This window comes from Herpailurus yagouaroundi, unplaced genomic scaffold (assembly GCF_014898765.1).
Source record: "Herpailurus yagouaroundi ecotype Mexico unplaced genomic scaffold, PumYag 100, whole genome shotgun sequence".
NCBI classification, from domain to species: Eukaryota; Metazoa; Chordata; class Mammalia; order Carnivora; family Felidae; genus Herpailurus; species Herpailurus yagouaroundi.
The window spans coordinates 59,215,698-59,241,228 of NW_024412391.1; the positions used below are offsets into that span (position 1 = coordinate 59,215,698).

A 25,531-nucleotide genomic window follows, 5' to 3' on the forward strand; every position below is an offset into this window, starting at 1 on the left:
AATTCAGTGAGCACCAGATACTGCCATCACCCTGACCTAAGTGTATCTCTGTTGGGCAAGGTGCTTACGAACAAATCTTTCCAAAAAACATAGGTGAACTATTCTGGTTTTACTAATAACTTTATTTAAATAAGACACAGGAACTTCTATACTGAAAAAATACAAAACAAAAGCCACACATTTCCTTGTGTAAAGCCATATTGTATGGTAACTCGAATACTGTTCAGCGCAGTGGCTAGAATTAAACAGTACAACTATGTACAAAATTTAAACAATTTCTGACAAATTTCTACAGCTGGATGTAGGATACATTTGAGCTCAACAACTTCTGGGAAATTTACATGGCAAAGCATAAGCTTTAACACATTTGGTTCGGAACTTTAATATATGCTAAGAACAAATGTACAACACAATTAATATTTAGTTTCTCATGAGAAAATAAAAGCACATGTCACTATAAATATCGTACATCAGATTTCATCACCAAAAAGCATTCAGTCCATCTTTCAGAAATTGATATTGATACTATTGCATCTTATTTGGACAAAAGCAGAGCATAAGATCAATACATTATGTAATGCTAAACCAGATATCAGAAGTTAATGGAGCTCATATTTATCTTACAGAATAATTTTCTCCCTTTAACCATAATCTACAAAATATAGTATTTTCATCAAGGCCTGAGATTATTAGGGTTAAAGGTGTCTGCTGCTGAAGAGATTGTTTTAAAAGGTTCCCCTGTGAAAATGGCAAAAGTAAACTGAGTCCTTTTCCATGACAGTCTCCTACAATATAACACTGACTAATTTAAAGGAGCCAGAATGCACCTTCAGGAGAGAATATTACTGCAAACTTTGGTGGAAAGAAGATAATTGGAATCATGAAAAAATAATACACAAAATACATACACACACACACATATACATATATATATATACCATTTCTAAAAAAAAAAAAAAAAAAAATCAATGGTGTTGCTTTCTTCTTTATCACTTCTTCTTTCTTCACCCTCCTTAGGAAATAAAACAAAGAAATCCCGAGGAATGACTGAAAGGAACTGAAACGTTCCTATAACTGTAGGCACCTATTCCCCTAACTGTTAAGAAAACTGTGCCATATACTGTAGTAGGTACAGATGAAACAACTCTGTGTTTTACTGAACTGAAGAATGGAATAAAAATACAAAAACCTCCCTCTGCTTTAGGATACTCTCTTTGCGCCGCAGAAAACAAAGTCTGAGAGCTGGGCTCTTCCACTGACCACTCAAGAGTATCTAGGGCTCTCTTCACACTGTTGAGAATTCGGGTCAAGTCTGTGAGTTCAAGACTGCTTACTTGGGTATAGGCTTTACTTTGCACATCCAAAATACTACCAGAACTATCCATGATATTGTGAGGAGAGACGCAATGAGGCAGCTGTGAGTGACCGCCATGTAAGTCACCAAAGAACCTGCTTCCTAATGTGCACAGCATCTGAGACCCGCATGCTCTCTCTCCACACAAATGTGACTCGCACACCTCAAGTGCTTGAGGAAAACAATTAACCAAAAGCGTGTCATTTTTCAACCTGCAAATTAAAGCATTTCCAAAAGTGAAACTGAACACTAATATGCCTTTAGCTAAAACAATGGCATTTCATGACCCTGATGGGCAACATAAACAAGAAATCTCCACCATCCCCTGGGGAAGTTCACTTGTTTGGAAATCAAACCTATACTTTCTTGTTTTTAAATCCCATTACACACAATTGGAATGTTTACATACAGCCTGGTATCAGACGCTTTATTTGCAACATTAGAACAGTCATTAACTGAGCAACACCTGAACTTGTTTAAAAAAAAAAAAAAAGCCACATCTACACATGTTGAAACAGTGGATTCAACAGTTGTGTTACTTGTAACCGCATGACAAAAGTGATGTCAGACACCACAGATTTGCTGGTTCTCCTCATGTTCACCCATGTCCAGGATTATTGTTCTCCTAGGGTTGAATGCACTTCTTATTCTAAGAATGTGGAATGTAATGAGGAAAGGGAAATGCAGAAAATAAGGAAAGGCAAAAGAGTGATGTTCCCTCTTTAGCTTTTTAGCTGTGAAATATTTAATATCCCAATATGATATACATTCCAAGTTACCTGAGTTTAGACTTCAACTGAAGTACCTGAAGCTAGGCCATAGGGTGGGCACTGTGCAACTGTTGTGGCCATTTATTTATTTATTTTTTTGCATTGTATGTATTACAGAAGTTAGAAACAAACACCTGGATCAATTGTAAACATAATCCTGAAGTACAGTATTTTCCATAGGACAAAACACAGCAAGACATTTTTCTATTTAGACAGGCAACTTTTTGATATAGAGCTTATTTATACTGAAGAATTTGGAACAAAACACAGGACACACTACTACTCTGTCAAACATACTATGAAATGCATAGTCTCCACTTAAAATGCTGAATGACACACACATTTTGCAAGCATTACTGCTTTCCACAAAAACTGCTGAATAGGAGTTCCGTCCCTGCCAAGATCAGTGTCAAGAGATACTTTATGATGCTGATAAGTATTCTGTTGGTGGTGGTGGTGTTCAAAAAGTTTGTCACTCCATGCAGATAAGATGTCTGAGGTCTAGTTCCTAATCCATGAAGGTAGGGTAGAGGCCAGCTCCCCCTTCACTTTAGATGATCACATAGTTCTGAGCAGAGATGTGTTCCTCACCCTGCAGTTCCTGCAGGAGCTGCTGCTGGGACGGCTGTTGGACGGAGGCCTCCGTGGCGCCCACGGAGCTGGTGTCGTCAGTAAGGGATGTAAAGGAAACCCGGGAGGAGAGCTGCTCGACGGTCAGAGTGGCCAGAGCCGAGCTCTGGCCAGAGTTAGGAGAGTTCTTGAGCATCAGGTCGGAGGCAGGTAAGAGAGGGCCTAGAAGTTTTACAGGACAGAAAGCTGATCCGGTTGGGATGAAATTAACCTTGTTTTTGTCAGGACATGAAAAGAGAGGGGCTGAGATAGGCTGACGAGACCTAAAACCATAAGACAAAATGACATTTATAATCACTAACAACTTCCAAACTTTCTCACTTAGCTGGAGTTCTCTACAACAGCTACAATGCAAATGGCAGGGAATGAGTTAAGTGTACACAGAGGGGTAAACATCTTCCATAGCACAAGTCAGCTGGCAGACTACGGATGTGCACAGCACTGAGTGAATTTTGACACCAAAGGATCTTCAAAAGGACTGGGCAAATTTTTTCTAAGATCATTAGTTTGCTTTCAATCATTTAGGAAGATGGAAAAACCTCCTATGTTATAGCTGAAGATTATGCAAGGTTAGAATGACCTTTTCTGTTAAGAAAAAGTGCAATGGGAGAGGGATGACCTAATCCTATATTTGGTTTTAAGCATTTCCTCCTTTTTCTGCATTGCTACACATCTACCAACAGATCAGAAAATTTCTCAAAGAGCCGGTCACAGCCCAGCGGAGCAGGGTCCTGAAGCCTTTCCTCCCCTCCTACTCCCAGAACTTAGCCATCAACTCCTGCAAGACCAGTCTCTGTCCCCTTCCAGGTTGCAAGAGTACAGCAGCCTTCCCCAGGCACTTGCACTGGGACAAAGGGATGAGTGAGTCTAAGAGCCACAGAGTCTTTTTTTTTTTTTTGAGCTACTCTGCCAAGTATTCACAGCATGAACCTCTTCTTTAATTTCTAATTTAATGCGTACTGAACATTCAAAAAGAAAAAAAAAACTGTCTCCATTAAATGAATACACATGCTAGATAGCGTCTATAGGGAGACATGTTAGTTTCCTTCTGGTTTGGGGCATCACTATCGTAAGGCCAGCCACACATGGATATTTGCCGCTAAACTCCTTGTTAGCCATCTAAATCAACAGAGGTTTTGAGAGGAAAATTCTTAGTGATCAAAAATAGATATTTTAGGTAGTAAGGATGAATTTCCAAGTTTCTGTATTAAGTTTATGTATTTCCAGCATACAGACTCCAATGCTACACTAAGATCCCTTCTGCTTATTCAATTTTCTTCTTATAATTTGGTTTTGAGACACGTTATCAGCTGGATGGAGTAGTTGATTCATCTGTAATCAACTGGTCTCAGTAAAAAAAAGCTTTACAGCTTTGCAGATCCCAGCTGATAGAAAAGACATTACTTACGCCATTTCCTCAAAGACCTTCACTCGCTCACATCCCTCTGGGGGCTCCCGTTTGAACATGTAGCTGTTGTTTGGTTTGGGAGATGAAGCGTACTTGGGTAACGGTGAGCTACTCCCACTGTCTGTAAATTTAAAGCAGTTATATTAACTAGTGATTGAAAGCTCTTTTAAATTAAATTTGATTTCCAAACAAGCAGCCTTTTGCACAGTTTATCCACTATGGCCCCTCTGCTTCCACCACAGAGCTTCCTTTTTTGCAGAGCTATTACTAACACCCTTGTGTAGTACATTTCTTAGAAATAAAAGATGCGATGCAACAGTTATCTGCCATACCACAGAAAATAAAAGGAGGATATTTCGATCCAGAAACTGCATTTTGAATAAAGCAGCGCTATCATCTTGAAAACAATTACAGCAGTATGTATTTCAAAATGTAGATGAATGGGGCGATATATATAAATCATGCAAAAGAAATATAAGAGGTTATAACACAGGGTTCTCTAGGTTTTCTCACTGTCCAACCGGTTTAATTAAAAATTTTAGCATGTGGAATAATCTTTATTACAAAGTTTCTTAGCAGAAATATTACTTTTACTTTCATTATACCATGAACAGATGTATACAGGGGGAAAAAAACAGGTTTGTAACACATAATATCATTTTCCCTCAGCCCATCATGAAAAATGGAATTTACTCAGAAATTTGCCTTGAAAATGTCTACATAAAATAGTTTTTCCAGCAGTTTGTATTTTTGCTATTAGAAGCATGAGGAATCTAAAAGCATCTCTACCTAATATGTTTTCTTCATATTTTTGACCAAAAAAAGAAATGGTCTATTCATGAAAAGTCATAAAACCTATATGTAATTTCTCCCTTTCCTACCTGGCAAAGGATTTTGGAAAATCAAATCCACCAAAATGTGTCATTATCTTTGTAAGATGCCAAGTTGTAAAGTCAGTAATGTACCTGTATAAATACAATAGTCCCATTTAAACAAATTCTGACTTAATGCAAACCAATTCTCACTGCTAAAATATGAAGCACATGATCTATTGAGATGTATTATTTTCATGTATATTTTGAAAGATGGCTGTGGTGTCATAATTAAGGTTGTCACAATTTTGATAAGTTGCTTTGGATTAGGCTACAGAACACAGCACCACATTCAGAATCTGGGTAACAGGGATGTTTTCATCATCATTAATGAACTATAATACATGTTTAGTAGACTCTTGAGGCACACTTAGTTGTATTTGGTAAGTGAGTCAAAGAGCACCTAGGTTAGTCTTGGAAATGGAGATGTGTGCTTATATTTGCATATGGCTGTATCTCAGGCTGGGAAATCATTCCCTACAAAATAAAAAGGCCACACAATTGGGAAACCTTAGAAAACCACCCCTTCTCCATCACTACTGTTACATATGTTCCTGCAGATTACACACTATCTGTTGGAAGGAATTAGGTCTTAGAATTAAGTTCCGTTTCTTCACATGTCATTCAGATTTAAAGATTTTTCTCAGAGTCGATACTCATCTTATAGTATTTAAACAAATGGAAGGCAGGAGGAAGGATATAATTTTCTTTCTTAGGTGAATGCAAAACCTCATTAACCTGGCTAGAGTCTGAGTTTGCTGCCCTCTACTTGAGCTGGGCAAGACCAGAAAGATTGGTCTACAATCAAAAAGTGGTGAGAACGAGACCTTGAGCTTGGTGTAATACAAAAACACAGCCTGACCCTGCTTTATTATCCAGGCAGCAAGCAGCCCTGTGGAGATGGTATGTGATGTCTCCGTGGAGGTTCTTGCTGGTGATGGTATTCTCCAAGGAGGGCACAAATGGCCTGAAACCCTGGGCTCTCATGGTTGTGAGAAGACTTTTTCTTGCTGTCAGCGGGAGTGTGGCCATGTCAGCAGTCAAGGACTCACCCCATCAGCATGTAAGAAAAGTCACCTCGGCCACTGCTACAGTCTTTTGGGCTCTACTGCTTACTACATCACCAGGTCTGCTGCTTGATTTCTCTCATGACTTTATTAATGACTTCAAGGGACATTCCCAGAATTGAAAGCTAGACAGGAGCTGGACAATGTATAAAACTGATTATCTTCCTATTAACAATTTACAATAAATTAAATAGTTTTATTCCTAATTTTTTTTTTAAATTTCAGAAGCTTATAGTTTTAGCTTTACCTACTTAAACATTCTTTTTTTAAAATAGTTTTTTTAAAGTTTACTTATTTATTTTGAGAGAGAGAGGGAGGGAGGGACAGAGAGAGAGAGAATCCCAAGCAGGCTCTGCACTGGCAGCACAGAGCCTTACACAGAGCTTGAACTTACGAAGCGTGAGTTCATGACCTGAGCCGAAACCAAGAGTGGGACACTTAACTGACTGAGCCACCCAGGCGCCCCACTTAAACATTCTTGTTCTAGTTTAGGGGAGAAGGGGTGGCTAATGTTAAACAAAAAATAAATAAATATATTGCTATCCTAGAATAGATCATATTTGGTACTATTATATCTCCTTGCCTTTTCAATTAAAAAGTTGAGGTTTTTTTGTTGTTGCTGTTGAACTATACATATAACATTTATTTGAATTTTTGGTGGTCTGGAAAAATAAAGCTTGAAAGGAGAATTAAAACTATTTAGAAAAAAAATTTTTTTTAATGTTTATGCATTTTTGAGACACAGAGAGAGACAGAGTGGGGGGGGAGGGGCTGGGAGGAGGGGCAGAGAGAGAGGGAGACACAGAATCCGAAGCAGGCTCCAGGCTTCAAGCTGTCAGCACAGAGCCTGACGTGGGGCTCAAACTCACAAGCTGTGAGATCAGAACCTGAGCTAAAGTTGGACGTTTAACTGACTGAACCACTCAGGTACTCCCAAAAATTGAAACTATTAACAGATTTGTTCAATCTGGAGTTTTGTTTTTTTTTCCCCTCAGGTGAGTATATGATCTGGTAGACAGCAAAGAGGAACAGGAAATGGAGACCCGTGGTCTGAGGTCTCAGTTCTGTCACTAGTTGTAAAACCTTAAACACAACTGCCTTTCTGAGTTTCTATATAACTAAAGAAATTATCACTCCTAACTCGAAAATTCTGTGACTTTCTTAATGGTTCTAACAAGTATTTTTTTGCTTCACAAAATGGCATGATTTAAAACCAACCCACATGAACAACCTATTCTACCCATTCCAGACTTGGGGTCTAGCTGATTCGTTTAGAACTCTGTGCCAAATTTAATAAACACATTTCAGTAACAGAACATTACAAATGTGAGGTAAACACACTTGCTCAGGAGATTCAAGATGAGAGTTTCATGATCTTAATTCAATCACTTCTGTTCACAAGCATGATAAATTTTCACATTCTGTCATCCCTCAGTAAGAAATAACTAGACCTGTAGTTCTCATTAAGTGTAACTTTATATTCTTATAGCCAATGTCAATTAATACAACTAAATGTAAAAATATGATTATTTACATATTTGTCTGTATTTTAACAGTCTCATCTATCTTTATAAAGAATCACCCAACTCTGGAAATTAGTAGTATGGAAACCTTTTACTGGTTTGGGAAAACTTATACATGTGTACCATATTTACCATTAAAATATAAGTAGGTTGTCGAATATTTTTAATATTTGGGGAGAAAGAGAAAATTGGCTTTTACATACAAAAACAATATTTTTAAAACTACATGTACTTTGGGGCACCTGAGTGGCTCGGTCGGTTAGGCATCCGACTTCGGCTCAGGTCATGATCTCACGATCCGTGAGTTCGAGCCCCGCATCGGGCTGTGTGCTGACAGCTCACAGCCTGGAGCCTGTTTCGGATTCTGTGTTTCCCTCTTTATTAATGTTATAATGTTTATAAATGTTAAATTTATTTAACATTAAATAAATAAATGTTAAAAAAAAAACTACATGTACTTTTATTGTTTAAGAGTTTTCTGAATCTCTCCTTATATATGGCCCTCATTATCTCTGGTATATTAAGTATGGCCCACAATTCCAGTATAAAAAATGATATTATACAGTTAAGACATTCTGTGGGTAGGTATGTAAAATCTTTGCCATGGTTCTTATTAGTCTTAAGTCTTTAGATGTGCTTTATCTCTTACTATCAGATCACTATCAAATTAAGAGAAATTAGTAATAAAACAAGTAATGTAATAGCACAGTAAGTAGTCCTTAACTTTGGTTTCACATTAGACTCATCAGATGTTTCAAAAATATCAATAAATACCACTGTCCAGACCTCATCCCTAAGATATTCTGATTTAGTTAGTCTGGGGCTCTTCCCCAGCACATGGTGCCTCATTGCTTGCTTGCTTGCTTGCTTGCTTGCTTGCTTGCTTTCTTTCTTTCTTTCTTTCTTTCTTTCTTTCTTTTTTTTTTGGAAAGCCCCCAAATATTTTTACAGCAGAGCCAAATTTGAGACCCAATCATGAAAAGGTCAAAGCACTGGTCTGGAGTCAGGCTGCCTGACTTCTATCAGGCCTAACACCATGACCTAGGAAAAATTTGATCCCTTTTTTGATCTGCAAAATGGGACTAATTACTGATAGGATAGCTATGAAAAATGTGTGCGAAAAGAATTAGGACAGTGCCTGAATCATATGGTCTGAATATGACCATAATAGCAGAAAGAACATACCCTTCCCTGTTTGCAAATGTAAGAAGGTGAACCATTCAGAAATTAAGTGCCTATTCTACTTTCTCTTGGCAGAAGAGGGGAACAGAAAATAATTTTTAATAGATCTGCACATTCTACTTCTATTCAGGTACTTAAAAAGAGGAGATTTTTGTGTCTGAGAGCAAGGCAGGGTGATATTTGGAGTACCAGATTCCCCAGTTTAGACTGCCTAGCATAAACCCTGCCAGTTCATAAAGTCATCCTTTAGCATATAATCTATCATCCTGAAATTAAAATCAATGGCTAAAGCATAGATTCTACAGATTCCTCTACAAAGACCTAACCAGTAGAATGTAATTCTGTCTTCACAGCAGAGGTAAGAGGCTGGGTAAGTGAGGGTAGAGTTCAACCAAAACTATACTCAATGACATATGAGGAGTGTAATTAAAAGCCAATGATGAGTTAGGTTAGAAATATGATTGACTAAATAGGACCTAAACAATTACTACTCTAGCATTAAAATTACTTCTTTTGCTTCAGGAAATGAAATTATCAGCTGTAGTGTGGTTTGATGGCCTAATGAAACTGGGAGAAACATAAAACTATATAGCCTTTCTTGGCAACAAACAATTTGGAACCAGTTGTTTGTGATTACTGACTGTATTGAAAAGGAGTTCAGTTAACTCCAAGACCAAACTGGGGACAAGTAAGGAGAAATTTTGGCTTTTACAAACAGTCTGTAAGGTTCCCCTATAACTTCAAAGTCAACCTTTTATGAGAAGGTTACAGAATTTTAATAAAACAAGTCATCAACCACAGCTAAGATCTTCCTCAGACTGGCATTCAACAAAGGGTAAGGAGGAATAATGACCATCAGAACTTTCGCTACTTATATTTTTGAACTTTATTTCAAATTAAGATTGTGTTTTGAATAATGGGCTTAACTTACATTCCAAATGTTTGGTCCATTAATCAAATATTTGTCATATGTGGGCAAGTGTTCTAATCACATCGTTCCCTAAGTATTCATTGAATTGATATCAATTTAAAAATTAAGTAAACAATCATAGCTGTTCCTTTATTTTTGTGTACTCACAATAAGTACAATTCTTCTTCCACAAACATAATCTTGATATGCAGAATGGCACACTTTATTATTATCTCCTAATGTGACTTGGAGTCATTGATATGCTAACTAGTCACTCTGAATTTGACTATCTGACCTTGCAGTTCAAAATGAAAGCAAATCACTTTACTGAAGACAGTCTTCAAACCAGTTTATAGACTAAAATCCAGCCTCTTATACATATACATCACAATGCTCACACAGAAAAATTTCAGTTTACAGAGAATATTTTATATCTTGAAAAGTAATGTAATTAAGGATCTCAGGAAAATCATTCTGATACAATCTTTTTTGTTCATTTTTTTAAAGTAGACTTCACACCCAGCTCAGAGTCCAACACGGGGCTTAAACTCCTGACCCGGCAATCAAGACCCGAGCTGAGATCAAGAGTTGGATGCTTAACTGACTGAGCCACCCAGGTGTTCCCCATCTTAGATTTTATATTCTTGAGCTTTTTAAATAGAAATATTTCCAGGGACATCAGTTTTCAAAAAACATTTTAAAACACACTATTCATATTAAACTACTCCTGAAGTATCCTAATGAGGAAAAATAAACACTTGTAATAAAAGTTTCACTGTAATTAAAAAAAATTTTTTAATGTTTACTTATCTTTGAGAGAAAGCGAGCATATGAACAGGGGAGGGCAGAGAGAGAGAGAGAGAGAGGGCAGAATCTGAAGCAGGCTCCAGGCTCCGAGCTGTCAGCACAGAGCCTGACATGGGGCTCGAACTCACGAACCATGAGATCATGCCCTGAGCCGAAATCAGATGCTTAACCAACTGAGCCACCCAGGCACCCCAAAGTTTCACCGTAATTTTAAATGCTCACTTAAATATTTGCTGAGCACTTAACTATGTGCAAAATAGAAGGTGGCAAAGAAAAATGCTACAAATGCTGTCTTAACGTATTAGGGAAATCTTGGTATTTACTTTCTACCCCCAATTCTTGCTAAGGAAAAATGGTATTATAGTGTCTTTAGGCACTAACCAACATGGAATCTTAAACTTATCACTGTTTCCACCTTAAAGCTTGTTCCTTCTTTGATACTCACTGCCTAATTACTAATGGTAATAATCTACCTTCTCCATCTCCCAAATTAGAACTCTGATAGAACTTGGCCTTTATCCTCCCTGACCTCGTCCATCTATCAGCCACCAGATGCTGCAGACTCCTCTTTAGTCCCTCTCCTCCAACATCTCTGCACCCCCTCAATCTCTCTCCCCTGCCCCTGTGGTTTCCCAACTGAGAGGCATAAAACAATGTGCTGACATGCAAGATTTTTAGAACATTTACACACACTTTTTACCCTTAAAAATAAGAAAGTATGCTTTACTAATACATATTTAGTTTGTGGATCGAATTAAGTACATACATAACTTAGAAATATATGAACTTATATTAATGGTATAGATCAAAAATTGCTGCAAAGGACATGTGAGAAATCAAATTTGGAGACCACGGGACTAGACTGCCAAAAATTACCTTATCTGGTCCTCCTGCTCTCTCTCCACTTCTGTACTTCCACCTGTGCTGTAGCCCTTAAAGATAAATCTGGTCGTGTCCTTTAGCTGACAAAGATCTTTACCTGGTCCTTCATTTCTCTGAGCAAGGCCTACAAGGCCCCTTATGAAATGCCGGCCTTTCTACCTCTCTACTCTCACTGCTTCTGCTCGCCACCATTCACCTCTGTGCTCTAGCCACACAGTTTCTTACTGTTCTCCACACACCAGGCCCTTTCACAGCTGATTGCCCATATAAGGCTATTCCTCCTGCAAAAGAGGCAGCAAGTAGTAGTATGAGGTTTGTAAAGAAGAGCTTTGTTGTCATCTGGACTACAAAGAATTTAGGAAAGTTACTTTATTTTCTAAGCCTCAGCTTCCCCTTTCTTAAAATAATAATGTTCCTCCCTACTCACAGGATTGTGGTAACATTATAGGAGATGACAAAGGTAAAATCACCTGAGTACATTTAATCACTATTAACAATCCTAGGAGGCAGGTACCATCATTATCTGTAATTAACAGATTAAGAAATTGAGATACAAGAGAGGTTGAGTAGCTTGCCCAAGGACACATAATTACTAAGTGGCAGAGCTGGGATTCAACCAGGCTGCACCAGAGTCAGAGCTCATTACCGTTAGGCTCCCTGTCTTGCTAGGTTTTGATCTGTCTCAACTGTAGTGTCCTTGCTGGAGACAGGAGGAGGAGACAAGATGATGATCAAGTTCCTTCCAATCTAACATCCCATGCTTCTAATTAAAGTCTGAAAGCTCAGGTAATCTGAATTCTAATTAAAATCTGAAAGCTTTATTGGGCCTGACTTTTGTCAGTGTCACAAGAGACCCAGTGTAAGCAATGGCCTCTATGTGTTGGTATTTTTCCTAGAGGAACACAGAAGATAACAGGGAGAAAAAAATGAACAGATCCCCTTTTGGGGGTATCAACAGGCCTAGTTGATACCCTATTTTCTGCCCAGTCATGATCAGAATGGAAGATGATATGGATTTTAGCAGTTACTTCCTTTCCCTGAATTTCAAAAGGGAATTTGGACTTTATGGTTTCTTCCCCACCAAAGGCCTTATCACTAAATTAGCATAATCTTAGTTGTTTAGTTCTCTGTACTGTCTTTTTTTTTTTTTTGGTGGTGATCGGGGAGGGGAACATTATCACACTCTTCCCGAACATTCAAAGGCCTCATACATATAATTTAACAGCCTAAAAAAAAGATACTGATGTTCAACACAGCTAGAAAATATATCCTTAAAAAATGGACATACCATAAAGACAGGCCTTAAAGGAATACCTGAAGAAGTCTCCACTAAGCACTACTCTATGATAGGCACTACTCTATGCTGAGGATAAAGCAATGAGTAAAATAAAGTTATCTGCTCCTGCTGGAGCTTGTATTCTGGTAAATAGATAACAGGAGATTAAGTGAAACATATATGCACGTTTGTTAATAAATTTTGGTTTGCTTCTATTCTAGACTCTGGGTTGTAACTGCTAGAATGGAGATGTATACTTATTACTTAGTTTTCAACTATAAATAGTAACTCATCCACAGAGGGCTAGCACAGCATCTGCCATCAGTATGATTGTGAACATTTTCCTAAAGAGGGGAAAAAGGCATTTACTAGATGCTTCTTATGTGCTGTCAATGGGAATATATAAGATTCTACATGTTACCTTGAAAAAGAGAAACAGGGAAAATGACATTAGGGACAGGATTCTAGAACAGGTCAGTGTTAGCCTATGGAATAATCCTTGTGTTGTAGCTCTATACTCCTGGTCATTTTACCAAAAGAGGTTCTTCTAGGGTAACAAGGGATCCTAGAACTATGTGGAGATAATCTTTTGATAGAGAAACAGACTCAGGATCAGAAGCAGTGATTTTAAGATGCAGTCGCTAAAAGCCGTATATCCAACCTATTTAACAATATAAAACATGAAAAGAAATGTACCACAAAATCTCAGCTGATTAAGCTCTCTAGAAGATAGAGCATTTAAGTATGTTAAGGGCAAAGGTTGAAGAAGGTTAAGCAATACAGCCCTAGACATAAACGCAAATAGAATTAAAATGTGTGTAGGAAGGAATAAGATGATGTCAAAAAGAGTCTCTTTCAAAAGTCTGACTAGTGTCAGCTCTGAACCCGGAAAAGACAAGATAATACTTTATTTTTTTCTCTCCTACAACTAAGGCCTGCTCAGTCCTAACCCCCAAAGTTCAGGATTATTAATATTTATGAGTTAATCACAGTAAGAGGTAAATAGGCTTCTATGCATTGGCCCTGGGAAACTCCATCCACATAACATACGTTGTTCTTGTGGGAAAGTACAGTTTAAGTTCCAAGGAACCAATTTGTGGACTCTTGGAATTGAACTCTCCATACTTGGCCCGAGGAGAATGGTTCAGCTGACTTTATGATTAGAATAATCAATGTTTCCACAATATCTTGCAAAATTGCAGAATTTTATAACAACTGCCTACGCGAATTGTGCCAAAGATCAACTGTAAGTGGCAGACTGAAGTCTCGATTCTGTGGCTTGCCCAGCACCGGTTTGGCTAACAGCAAAGAATGCAGGCAGAGCTGCTAACAGCGTGTTTTGATGCTGCCATCTGTATTATATAAATCACTATTTATCTCCCTTGCATTTTGGGCATGATAAGGTGAAAGAAACTTAGCCTAACTCTTCGGGTATGTTCTGAGGATGTCAAGATGAGACATTCTCCACACAGTAGGAACCATGGCGGTTATTAGGCTAATTAGCCTGACAACTTTAGACATGTGACCAGGCTGCGTTCAGTCTTCAGGTCACTGGAAAAACCTAGCAAAAAAAAGAAAAAAACAAACAAACAAAAAACCCCACCTCAAACCTGAAAATAGTTTCTTAATGGCTGGACCTTTAAGTGTTTTTGTCATGGCACTGCAGTCGAAATAGCCAAAGAAAAACCCAATATACTAATAATCCACTAAAATTATTTTATAGGTCTCAAATGATACATGGCTCATAGAAAAGAACATATGTTAGGAATAGGAAGAAACAATGTTAGCAAAATCAGGAAAAGGATAAGTATGCCACAGATGAGTCTTAGAAAAATAATCAGCTCACCAGCACATCTCTCATGAGCCCATGTATTCACAATGGCTCTCCCTCTCCTTTCTTGAGTATGCCTTTCCAGGTGCCTAACAATGTCTGAACTAACTATTCTATCACAGAACGAATTCTCTACAGTAAGTGCAGAATATGTAGGTACTCTCAATATATTCTAGTTGACTACAAAATTACAGTACCAATTCTGTTTTCATAGTTAATAATAAAACCTATTCAAAATCTATAGCTTCCATTTTTTTTTCTTTACTGGAAATCAAAGACTAATTTATGCTTTATTGCAGAAAATGCATATTATAAGATGGAATCAGTATCTTAAAAAACAAAATTTGGACTGTACACAAAGAAGTAATGAGTCAGAGACTACTCTATAGTTTAACTGACATCATAAACTGTAAAACTAACAACTCCCTCTTTTGTATCTTCAGTATTCTGAATGTTCTTGTATACTAGTGTATTATTTGTTTACATTACTATTATCCCATATTACACTATAAGTTTCTTAAAAACAGATTATCACATCCTATTCAACTCTATTTCTCTACTCCCTAGCGGAGCATCTGACATACATCCATGTTCAATAAATGTTTCTTAAACTAGAAGTATAAACTCAGTTGAATACATAAACCCCCATCCTCAATTCTGAAATACATGCGTGTGTGTGTGTGTATATGTATATACATGCATATATAAAAGAGACAGATGTTATTTTAATTTTTTCTTCACAAAGAGGGGAGTTGATTTGAGAACTAGAAAGTTCGCATTATAATAGAAGGTCACCTAATTTTTTCAGGGAACACTAACATCAGCTTGATCTTAATCACAAAGTAGTGCTCAAAGCTAATTATGGTAATATGTTGATAAACTAGTATCTTAATTCCCAAGCTGAAATAGTCTTGTAGAAAACAAAAAATGTCTAAAATGATTCCACAATTTCTACAGAGATTTTTTTTTTTTTAAAGTCACTATTAGCCATACCCAGCACAATTTATTGTTTACTATGGACCAATGGTTGTGCTAAGCACTTTACTATAATATCTTAATAACCCAAATAATGATAAGAGGTATGTGTTATTACCCTGTTTTACTAAGAAATATTTTTTTAATTATTAGGAAAAAAATTGTTGGCCTTAGAGATGATCCGGACCAGTGTTCTCATTTTACTTTAAAACAAACAAACAAACAAACAAAGCCACCAAGAGGAACACAAAAAACAAAACAAAACAAAAAAACATTTGTGTTAGAATAAAAATACATAGAAGAAATTACACCAAAAAAAAAAAAAAAAAGGAAAAGTCTTAGAAAAAAGGACTAACTTATCTAAGAAATGGTCAGAATTCAGACTATTATAGTATCTTGAAGAGACACCTGCATTCCCATGTTCACTGTAGCATTATTTGTAATAGCCCAAACATGAAAATAACCTAAGTGGCCATAAATGGATAAAGAAAATGCACACACACACACACACACACACATACACACAGGAAATGTTATTCAGCCATGAAAAAGGAAACCTTACCATGCAGGAAACCTTATTCATGCAACAGCATGAATGGACTTTAAGGGCATTATGGTAAGTGAAATAAGTCAGAGAAAAATAGTGTACAATCTCACTTATATGTAGAATCTTAAAAACATCAAACTTACAGAAACAGAGAGTAGGACAGTGGTTGCTAGGGGAGGAAGACATGCGAAGATGACAAACTTTCAGTTATAAGATGAATAAGTTCTGGGGATCTAAGGTACAGCATGGTGATTACAGTTAATAATACTGTACTGTATACTTCAAAGTTGCTATGAGAGTAAAACTTTAATGTTCTCACCATAACAACAACAACAAAAAAGTAGTTATGTGAGGTCAAGTATACGTTAACTAACCTTATGTGGTAAACATTTTGCAAACATACACATATATCAAATCATTACACTGTGTACCTTAAACTTACATATGTTCTATGTTATATGTAAAAACAGTGTATATTTTAAACTGAGGATCTAAGTGAGTACCTCTTCTGAACTGCAGAAACCATATATTTATCTGCCTCATTGCATCCTGTCATTTAGAGGCCCTAAAAGGCAATCTCACAAACAGTTAACCAAAATGGAACTCACTTATCATCTTCCTAATATATTTCCTTTTCGGTCCAGTGTCTCTCAATTATCCACAATATTAAACTTAGAAGAAAACAGAACTCTAGAATTAATTTCCTAGCTTTATTATTATTGCTGTTTTTACTTTTCATTTTAACCCAACTATAGGTGCTAATAAACAGCAACAGTAGTCAACCTGAACCACACTTATCCTTTCTACTGAAAGAACACAGAATACAGGTTTTGGAATCAATCGGATGGACCCTTTTATCCATTTACCACCTGGGTAGCCTCAAACAAATTACTATTCTTTAAAATTTCCAGTTACCTTCAAAACAAATCCTCCCACCAAAAGCAAGGTGTTTTCTTCTTTGTTGTACTGTGAAACATCCATAGTAAATATTGTGAGGATGTGACTAAAGGTGTTTGCTCCAGTAGGATGCCTCAGTGAAATAAGCTTCCTAGTCTCACATTCTACGAAATGGGAGACTTCCCACTTGAAGCAAAGAGATGCCTAAAGTACTGTCTTCAATACACCTTTAATGGAGGAAGGGAGTTCACAAGGCTTTTCAAAAATGGAAGGGTGAAAAGAAAGTGGAGAACTGCTGAGATCCACCCACAGAAATAAAAGCAGAAGACAAAGTCCAAAGTAACTTCTACTTAACATCTCAGCAGAGAGTCAGGCATAATGATGAGTGAAAGAAGCCAGACACGAGAATGAATACACATGTACCATTCCATTTCTGTAAAATACGTTAACACAGAAAAACTAAATTATGGCAATGGAAGTCACAACAGTGGTTACCTCCAGATGGAGAGGGGAAGGGGGCCTGAGGGAGCCTTCTGGGATGCTAAAAAATGTTCTGTATCTTGATCTAGGTAGTAGTTTCGTGAGCACATACATATGTAAAAATTCACTGGGCTGAGCACTTCAAATCTGGCCATTTAAATGTAAGAATACCTCAAAATAAAACAAATTAAGGGGACTAGCAATCAAATCAGGGCAAGGACCACAAAAATCCTATAGGATACTGTAAACTTTGCCTTTTTAGGTTTTAAAAATTTTGCCACCTATGGTGTATTTCTGTACGGTGAGAAGCAATACATGTGTCATAAAATAAGTTCAGTGTTTCTTTGAAAGTAACTAGGAAGGTGGAGCCTGGGCAATCTTTGTTGCCTTCTGTGTCTAGGTCTGAGGGGGCCAGAAACCACAAGGCAAGAGTCAGTGGTGGCCAAGTGCCTGACACAAGTACAGGAGATATGGGGAAACAGCTGAGCCCTGACAAGTAACAAGAAATCCCAGAGGTTCTGCCCTCTTACCAGTGTTCGTTAGTAATTCATCTATATACCACGACAACCCCTGATATCCTGTAGGTACTTATTTAACTTTACCTACTTGGTTCAAAATACACCCATCCTTCCAACAGAATATCTAGAATGACTTCCTCCTGAGTCAATCTGATTACAAAAATCGAACTGTAGGCACGAGAAACATAAACTCTACCATAACCATCAATAGCTCTGGACAACACCAAGAAATGACCTGCGTGTTACATGATGTAAAGCTGTACGCACTCCATCTTAGAGCTTACAGGTTTCGTTAACTGTCAGAACCATGCGCTGTGCTTCTCTGACACATTTATGGAAGATGTTTGTGCGAGTCACAGAGAAGGGGGTACGGGAAACCAATGAACAAACCTAGATCAGCCAATCCTTTACAATCCCCCCATCCCACAAAAGAAAACAAAAAGTGATGTAATGGTCTAAGACAAAGAAAGTAGAATGAGCAAGGCCCTACGACAAACCCTCTAAGTGGGTGATTTCATTCTCACCTTTATCACGATCATAGAGTAAATCTTCTGTGGAGCAAGGGCTCCCATCCTGGGATTCTGGGGGACAGAAGGGAGACACACACGGAGAATGGCTGCTGCAGCTACTGCTGCGCTCCTGCACGGAGGGGGTCTGCGTGTCGATGCTGCGGGTGCTGCTGCTCCGGTAGTGAGCGGGGAGCGGGGCCCTTCGGCCGTCTGGGATCTCCAAAGGCTAGAAGAGAAACCACCGTCACATGCGTGAGCGACAGCGCACACCCTTGATTCGTGCAGAAGCACACGGCGCTGTCCTTGTTTTCATATTCCACTGCTAGCTCACCATAATTGCTTCTTCAGAGAGTAAGATACCAGTCTTGTATCTGAGGTTGATTTCTGCACATTGCCTTGACCGAATGAAAAATTTATTTCAAATCCTGATGGAGTTCGGTCTCAAATACTAAGGATAAATTGCTTTACAAATTCCATAGCCCTCTGTATGTATTCGTAGGTTAGCACTTCCCAGAATCCTCCTCAAGGGTAGGGGCTTTGTTTAAACATGGTATCCCTAGTGCCCACCACGGTGTCTGGCACATAGCAGACAACCAACAAACATTTGTCAAATGACGTTATCAAACTGTGCAAGAAATTACTCTGACTTGCTAGTAAGAAAAGTAAAATCTCATATTCACAGGGGTAGATATTTCTATTGGTCCATTCTTAATTTCAACTTTTTAGAGATCAGGAACAGAACTGTTTTCCATTTCCTTTACAAATTACCCCAAATTTCTCATAAAGTGATTTATTCTATTACTATTAAACAAAGGATGTTAACATAACTCAAAACAATTCTACTGTTTTGGTATCCCTCTAACTAGCACTATTCATAAGTTTGCTTGGTTCCAATGCATTGGTTTGAGTGGCAAAAACAAGAATAGAAATGAAATAGAAATGAAACTAAATAGAAATGAAACTAAAATCACAAAAACACACGTTTTAGACCTGAAAAGACCTTAGAGTTCATTATTCCAGAGTCTTTACAAATAAAGAACCTATAACTTAGTGCTTCTGATGTCACACTAATTAAATGGCATGGGAGCCTCTGTCACAGTGGGCTCTCTACTCTTTTTTTTTTTTTCGAGAGCGAGAGCAAGAGCGAGCGAGCGAGAGAGCGAGAGAGAGAGAGAGAGAGAGCATGAGTGAGGGAGGGGCAGAGAGAAAGGGAGACACAGAATCTGAGGCAGGCTCCAGGCTCTGAGCTGTCAGCACAGAGCCCGACGCGGGGCTCGAACTCACGAACCGTGAGATCACGACCCGAGCCCAAGTCGGACGCTTAACGGACTGAGCCACCCAGGCACCCCATACTCTGCTTCTGCTGTAAAGGAAATCTTACTCCATTTTCCTAATCTGTGTGCTAACGAAGTAAACTCAACAAGTAAAATTCTATGCATTAATCACTTAAAGTATTTTGTTATTATAGAGGCAAGACTGCAATGCTAAGAAAAAGAACAAATACACACTTAGTGTATTTACAACTTATTTTTACCATGTACTGCTTTTACTCTGAGCTTTGTCATTTCAGAGTTTTTAGAAACACTGTCAGAGGGATAATGGAGTATGATAAAATTAGACAAGATTCAAAACGTGTCAATTTTTCTATAACGAACAACCAAGTTAAGTCAAGGCTGAAACCATTAACTACTGAAATAAAAACTTCATTTATCTATACAATGCTGTTAAACCAAAACTATAGCATCCTGATAATGACTACCCTACTATAAAGAGAATTTTCAATTATGTAAATATTAGTTCATTTTGTAAACAAATAAGAAAGTAAAACTTTCCAATTAAAGAAAGAAATATTCCCAAAGGAATATTAACTTCGTCGGTCAAACGCTAAGAAAATGTTACTTTAAAATTTTTTCTTTCATTTAAATAAATTTAGATTTTAATTACAATTCTACAGTAAATGTTAGAATGAACAAAGAATGAACCATTGGCGCAGGTGTTTTTGGACAAAATTGTATCGCAATATAAGATGTGTGAAGTTCTCGGGGTAACCCATAAGGAAAGGCCATTTTCAAAATTATATTTGAGGGCTTCATGACAGAATTATTTCTTAAAATTTAGATATCTGTCAAGGAAAATGTTACTTTAATAAAAGTGTCAGTATTGGTAAGCAGTAAAAAAATATGATGCATAAATCTATAATTAAAAAAATTAAGAATTTGAGTTATCTTTCATTCATGTCCTATTTGATAAACACAGTCTTTCTGTATTCCCATTCCTTAATCTATAAGTGGGTAATATACACCAATCTCCTTCACCAACTTTGTTTTGTTATGAGAGAGTACAAGAATTATAAGAACAAAACAGATTTTAAAAATTTACTGTTTACACAAAATAACAATGGGAAAATATAAAAGCTTAGAAGACTGATATACTTAACAGGACAGTTTTCTTTAGTTATTGGCAGGCTCACTAATGGTAACATTTTGTTTATTAAAACTTTGAGGCACACTTAATCATCAATCGAAAAAATTCTAAAAATTAGTATTGTAGCTGTAAGTGTGTAGGTTACCCTAGAGTAATTCTGAAATGGCTACTGTGAAATTAGAATATAACTTATTTAAAAGCAGAACTGTATAAAAATTTTACCTGTTTAAGTATAGCTGACATACAATGCGCATTAGTTTCAGCTGTACAACACAGTGAATGGACACGTCCATACATTATGCGATGCTCACCACTAATGTAGCTTACCCCGTCACCACACAACGCTATTACTATAACCACTGTACCTTTCATCCCTGTGATTTATTTATTCTGTAACTGGAAGCATATACCTCCCACTCCCCTTCCCCTTTTTTGCTCATCCTCTCACCCTCTCCCCGCTGGCAACCACCAGTTAGTATTTATGGGCCTGTGTGTTCATTTGTTTTGTTTTTAGACAGGTGAAATTATATGGTATTTGTCTGTCTCTGAGTTATTTCACATAGCATAATACTCTCTAGGTCCATTCACATCGTCACAAATGGCAAGATCTCATTCTTTTTTATGGCTGAGTAACATTCCATTGTGAGTGTTTTATTTATATTCATATGTACTTTCATATATTTTATAGATTAATTATATATATATTAAACACACACGCACACCACATCTTCTTCATCTGTCAATGGACACTTAGGTTGCTTCCATATCCAGGCTATTCTAAATAATGCTGCAGAAAGCAAAGGCATGCACCCATCTTTTTGAATTAGTGTTTTTGTTTTCTTGAGATTATGTTATTAAGTTTTATATTCTAGTACAGTTTGTTTTGATGTTCTTAAGGATCAGCAAATATGTGACTGATTCTTTCATCTTCAAAGAATTAAACCAATTTCACTTCCTTACATTAATGCTTTTAAACGTTACTTAACGTATAAAGGAAACATTTTAATGATGATGTGCTAAGAGATGACATAATTTCCAAAAATGTCTTTATAGCATGATAAATATAAATTAAAAATTTAAATAAAACATCTAGGAAGAAAAAAATTGCACAACCTTTCGGGAGGACAATTTTAGCAATAGTCATCAAAATTTAAACATACAAATGTTTTGACTCAGCAATTTCACTGCTAGAAATTGTTTGCAGGAGTACACAATGTTTCCTAAAGCACTGCTTGAGATGACAAAAACTGAAAATAATGTAAATGTCCATCAACATGGAACTTCTAAATTATGGTGCATTCATACAATGATTCACTATGTTCACACACATACACACGTCAAGAAGGATCACAAGAAATTATGCATAATGCTCATATCTGCTAATAAGCAATACTGAGAATTGAAAGAAAGTTTTACGTTTTAATTTTACAAATGTAAGATTGGACTCTGTGACTTTTGAAATTAATTAACTTTTAAAACCTGCACAATATTTAAAGGAATCAGATACACATTTGACATAAATTAAATCATTATTTTGGTTCAAAAAAAAATCACAGAGATAATTAAGTCAAAGGTTATTCTATGCTTTCTTTTGTTGAGTATGTATTTGTAATGTGGCCAAATATACGTTCACATGCAGTAGTGCCCAGATTACTTTTCTGGGACAGAGGTAATTTATAAAGCATTTTTGGTGAATTTAAAATGGTTCAAAGACCTAACCACAAGAGAAACCTAAAATTAAAAAACTCCTAGAAGAAAACACAAGTATTATTGTGGCCTTATATTTAGGTAATGGTTTCTTAAGTATGACACCAAGTATACAAATATGACACCAAGTAAACAAAAGAAAAACAATAAATCAAACGTTATCAAAATTGAAAATGTCCTTTAAAGGACATCATCAAGAAAATAAAAAGCGTGGGGCGCCTGGGTGGCGCAGTCGGTTAAGCGTCCGACTTCAGCCAGGTCACGATCTCACGGTCCGTGAGTTCGAGCCCCGCGTCAGGCTCTGGGCTGATGGCTCGGAGCCTGGAGCCTGTTTCCGATTCTGTGTCTCCCTCTCTTTCTGCCCCTCCCCCGTTCATGCTCTGTCTCTGTCTGTCCCATAAATAAATAAAAACGCTGAAAAAAAAATTTAAGAAAATAAAAAGTGAAGAGACAACCAAAGGATGGCTATTTTCAAGTCCTACATCTAATAAGAAAGTGTATCTAGAAAATAAAAAAAAAAAAACTTTATAAAGAATTTCTATAATTCAATAGAAAAAAGGCAAAATAATCCAGTTTTAGGATTATAAATGTTCTAAACAATTTTCCAAAGAAGACACACAAATGGCCAACAGCACACGAAAAGACGCTTAATGTCTTTAATATCATTAGATTCAGAAAATGCACAGCAACACCATGAGATACCATTTCACATCTACTAGGATGGGTGTAATAAAAAAAGACAGAATTACAGGTATAGGTAAAGATGGAGAAATTGGAACCTCCATACAAGTAAATCGTGTAGTGCAGAATGTAAAAGTGCAGCCACCTTGGCAAAACAGTCTGGCAGTTTCTCAAAAGGTTAAACAAAGAGCTACCATACCAGCAATTCCACAACTAGGTATATGCCCAAGAGAAATAAAAACATGTTCACATGAAATCTCATACATGAATTTCATAGCAACATTATTCATAATAGCTAAAAAGTAGAAACCAGACAATGTTCATCAACTGATGACTAGCTGAATAAAATTCATACAATTGGGTATTTGGCAATAAAAAGGAATGAAATACAGATAAATGTTACCACTTGGGTGAACCTTAAAAACATTATGCTGAATGAAAAAAAACAGCTACAAAAGGCCACGTGTTGTATGATTCCATTTACAAGAACTGTCTAGAACAGGCAAATTTGCAGACAGATAAAGTAGATTAGTGGTTGCCTACCGCTGGGGACACTGGAAGGAAATGAGGGATGGTTACTGAAGGACACAGAGTTTCTTCCCAGGGTGATGAAAAGGCTGTAAAATTGACTGTGGTGATGGTTGCACAACTGTGAATATGCTTAAAAAAAAAAAACCCACTGAGCTGCACACATTACATTGGTAAATTGTATGGTATGTGAATTATAGCTAATCAAGCTGTTACCAAAAAAAAAAAAAAAAAAAAAAAAAAGGACTACTGAGACAGTTCTGAATGCTAAAGGAGAAAAAAGATTCGAACATGTCATGTAACCTTACCTTGGACACTTCCTCCTTTCCATTATTTTCTTTAATGAATACCTTCTCTAATTCAGGACTTATTCCTTCTACATTGCAGGGCACACGTGAAACTGATGATTTTGGCACTGATATATTTGACAGTGGCATAGGGACTGATCTTGATCCAGTAGCCTACAAAATATAAGACAAGGTGGGGTCAAATTATTTGTGGTCAAAAAAAACAAAAATCAAGAAATCAAGAATTCAAGAGCATGGTAAATCTGAAAATGGAAAACTCAATGAACAGAGATTTTTCAGTATTACAAATACACTATATATCCAGATACACCCACAGAAATGTAGGTTCTAAAGTAAGGAAGGTCCAGAGCCGAAATAACCCTTTACGTAAGTGTCAAGTTTTAATAGTATAATGCATACATTTTTTTGGTAGGATGGCAGACAGAACCTTCTGCACAGTTTAATTTTTTCCCTTTTGTTGTTTTTACTAAAAAAACAGTTGAAATCATGTCAGTTAAATGTATCATGCGGCTTTACCAGACACCTCTGTGTTTAAAAGATTTATTTCCCTCACTGTTAAAATTACCTTCCAGTATTTTTCATTTCCATTTGTCAACCATTTGAGAAAACCTTCTGGATTATTAAGTAATGTGGCAACAATGTATCATGCTAAGTTCAGTAACACAATTGATATCCTTAAGGTTGTTTTTCAAAAGTCCTTTGGAGGAGTTCTCAAAAATTAACCACCTCTCACAGCTGTCATAGAAGGTACCTTAAAGACTTTTTTTTTTTTAAATCCAGTATAGTTAACATAGTGTTATATTACTTTCAGGTGTACAATATTGTGCTTCAACAATTCTATATATTTCTTGGTGCTCATCATAATAAGTGTACTGTTAATCCCCTTTACCCATCCCCCCACCACTTCCCCTCTGGTGACCATCAGTGTGTTCTCTATAGTTAAGAGTAAGACGAGCTTTTTGATGCTCAAGGAACTAATACCAGATTGGAAATGAGGAAAATAAAGATGAACAAGGCAAAAGTAAAAATGATACATGATCTCTCTCTTACTCTGAATGATTAAAGTTGATACATAGGATTCATACTGAGGTAGACTGCTAATCATTGATTAACACATGAACAATTATTTCCTCTACTCAGGGCTGTGTTTCTGCCATCTGTGAGTGGCTGCCTGCTAATGCCCTTTGTTATGATGCACACGTTTTTGTTTTTTTTTTCATATGAAAGTTGTAATTCTTTGTCATACATTTGCTGTTTACTTTATTTATTTTTTTTTAAATTTTTTTTTTTCAACGTTTATTTATTTTTGGGACAGAGAGAGACAGAGCATGAACAGGGGAGGGGCAGAGAGAGAGGGAGACACAGAATCGGAAACAGGCTCCAGGCTCTGAGCCATCAGCCCAGAGCCCGACGCGGGGCTCGAACTCACGGACCGCGAGATCGTG

At 37.0% G+C, this 25,531-nt stretch overlaps 1 protein-coding gene across 1 annotated transcript in view; it reads right to left on the reverse strand.

The window, feature by feature from the left end:
• Nucleotides 1-101: 101 nt before the first annotated feature.
• GLCCI1 (glucocorticoid induced 1) overlaps nucleotides 102-25,531 on the reverse strand; it is a 151,556-nt gene continuing 126,126 nt past the window's right edge. Inside the window, exons 7-10 of the mRNA XM_040471591.1 lie at nucleotides 24,087-24,239; nucleotides 18,454-18,664; nucleotides 4,163-4,283; nucleotides 102-3,017 (exon numbers count right to left, since the gene is read on the reverse strand). Coding sequence (XP_040327525.1) covers nucleotides 2,675-3,017; nucleotides 4,163-4,283; nucleotides 18,454-18,664; nucleotides 24,087-24,239 — 828 coding nt within the window. The 3' untranslated portion in view covers nucleotides 102-2,674. The remainder of the gene's footprint in view (nucleotides 3,018-4,162; nucleotides 4,284-18,453; nucleotides 18,665-24,086; nucleotides 24,240-25,531) is intronic.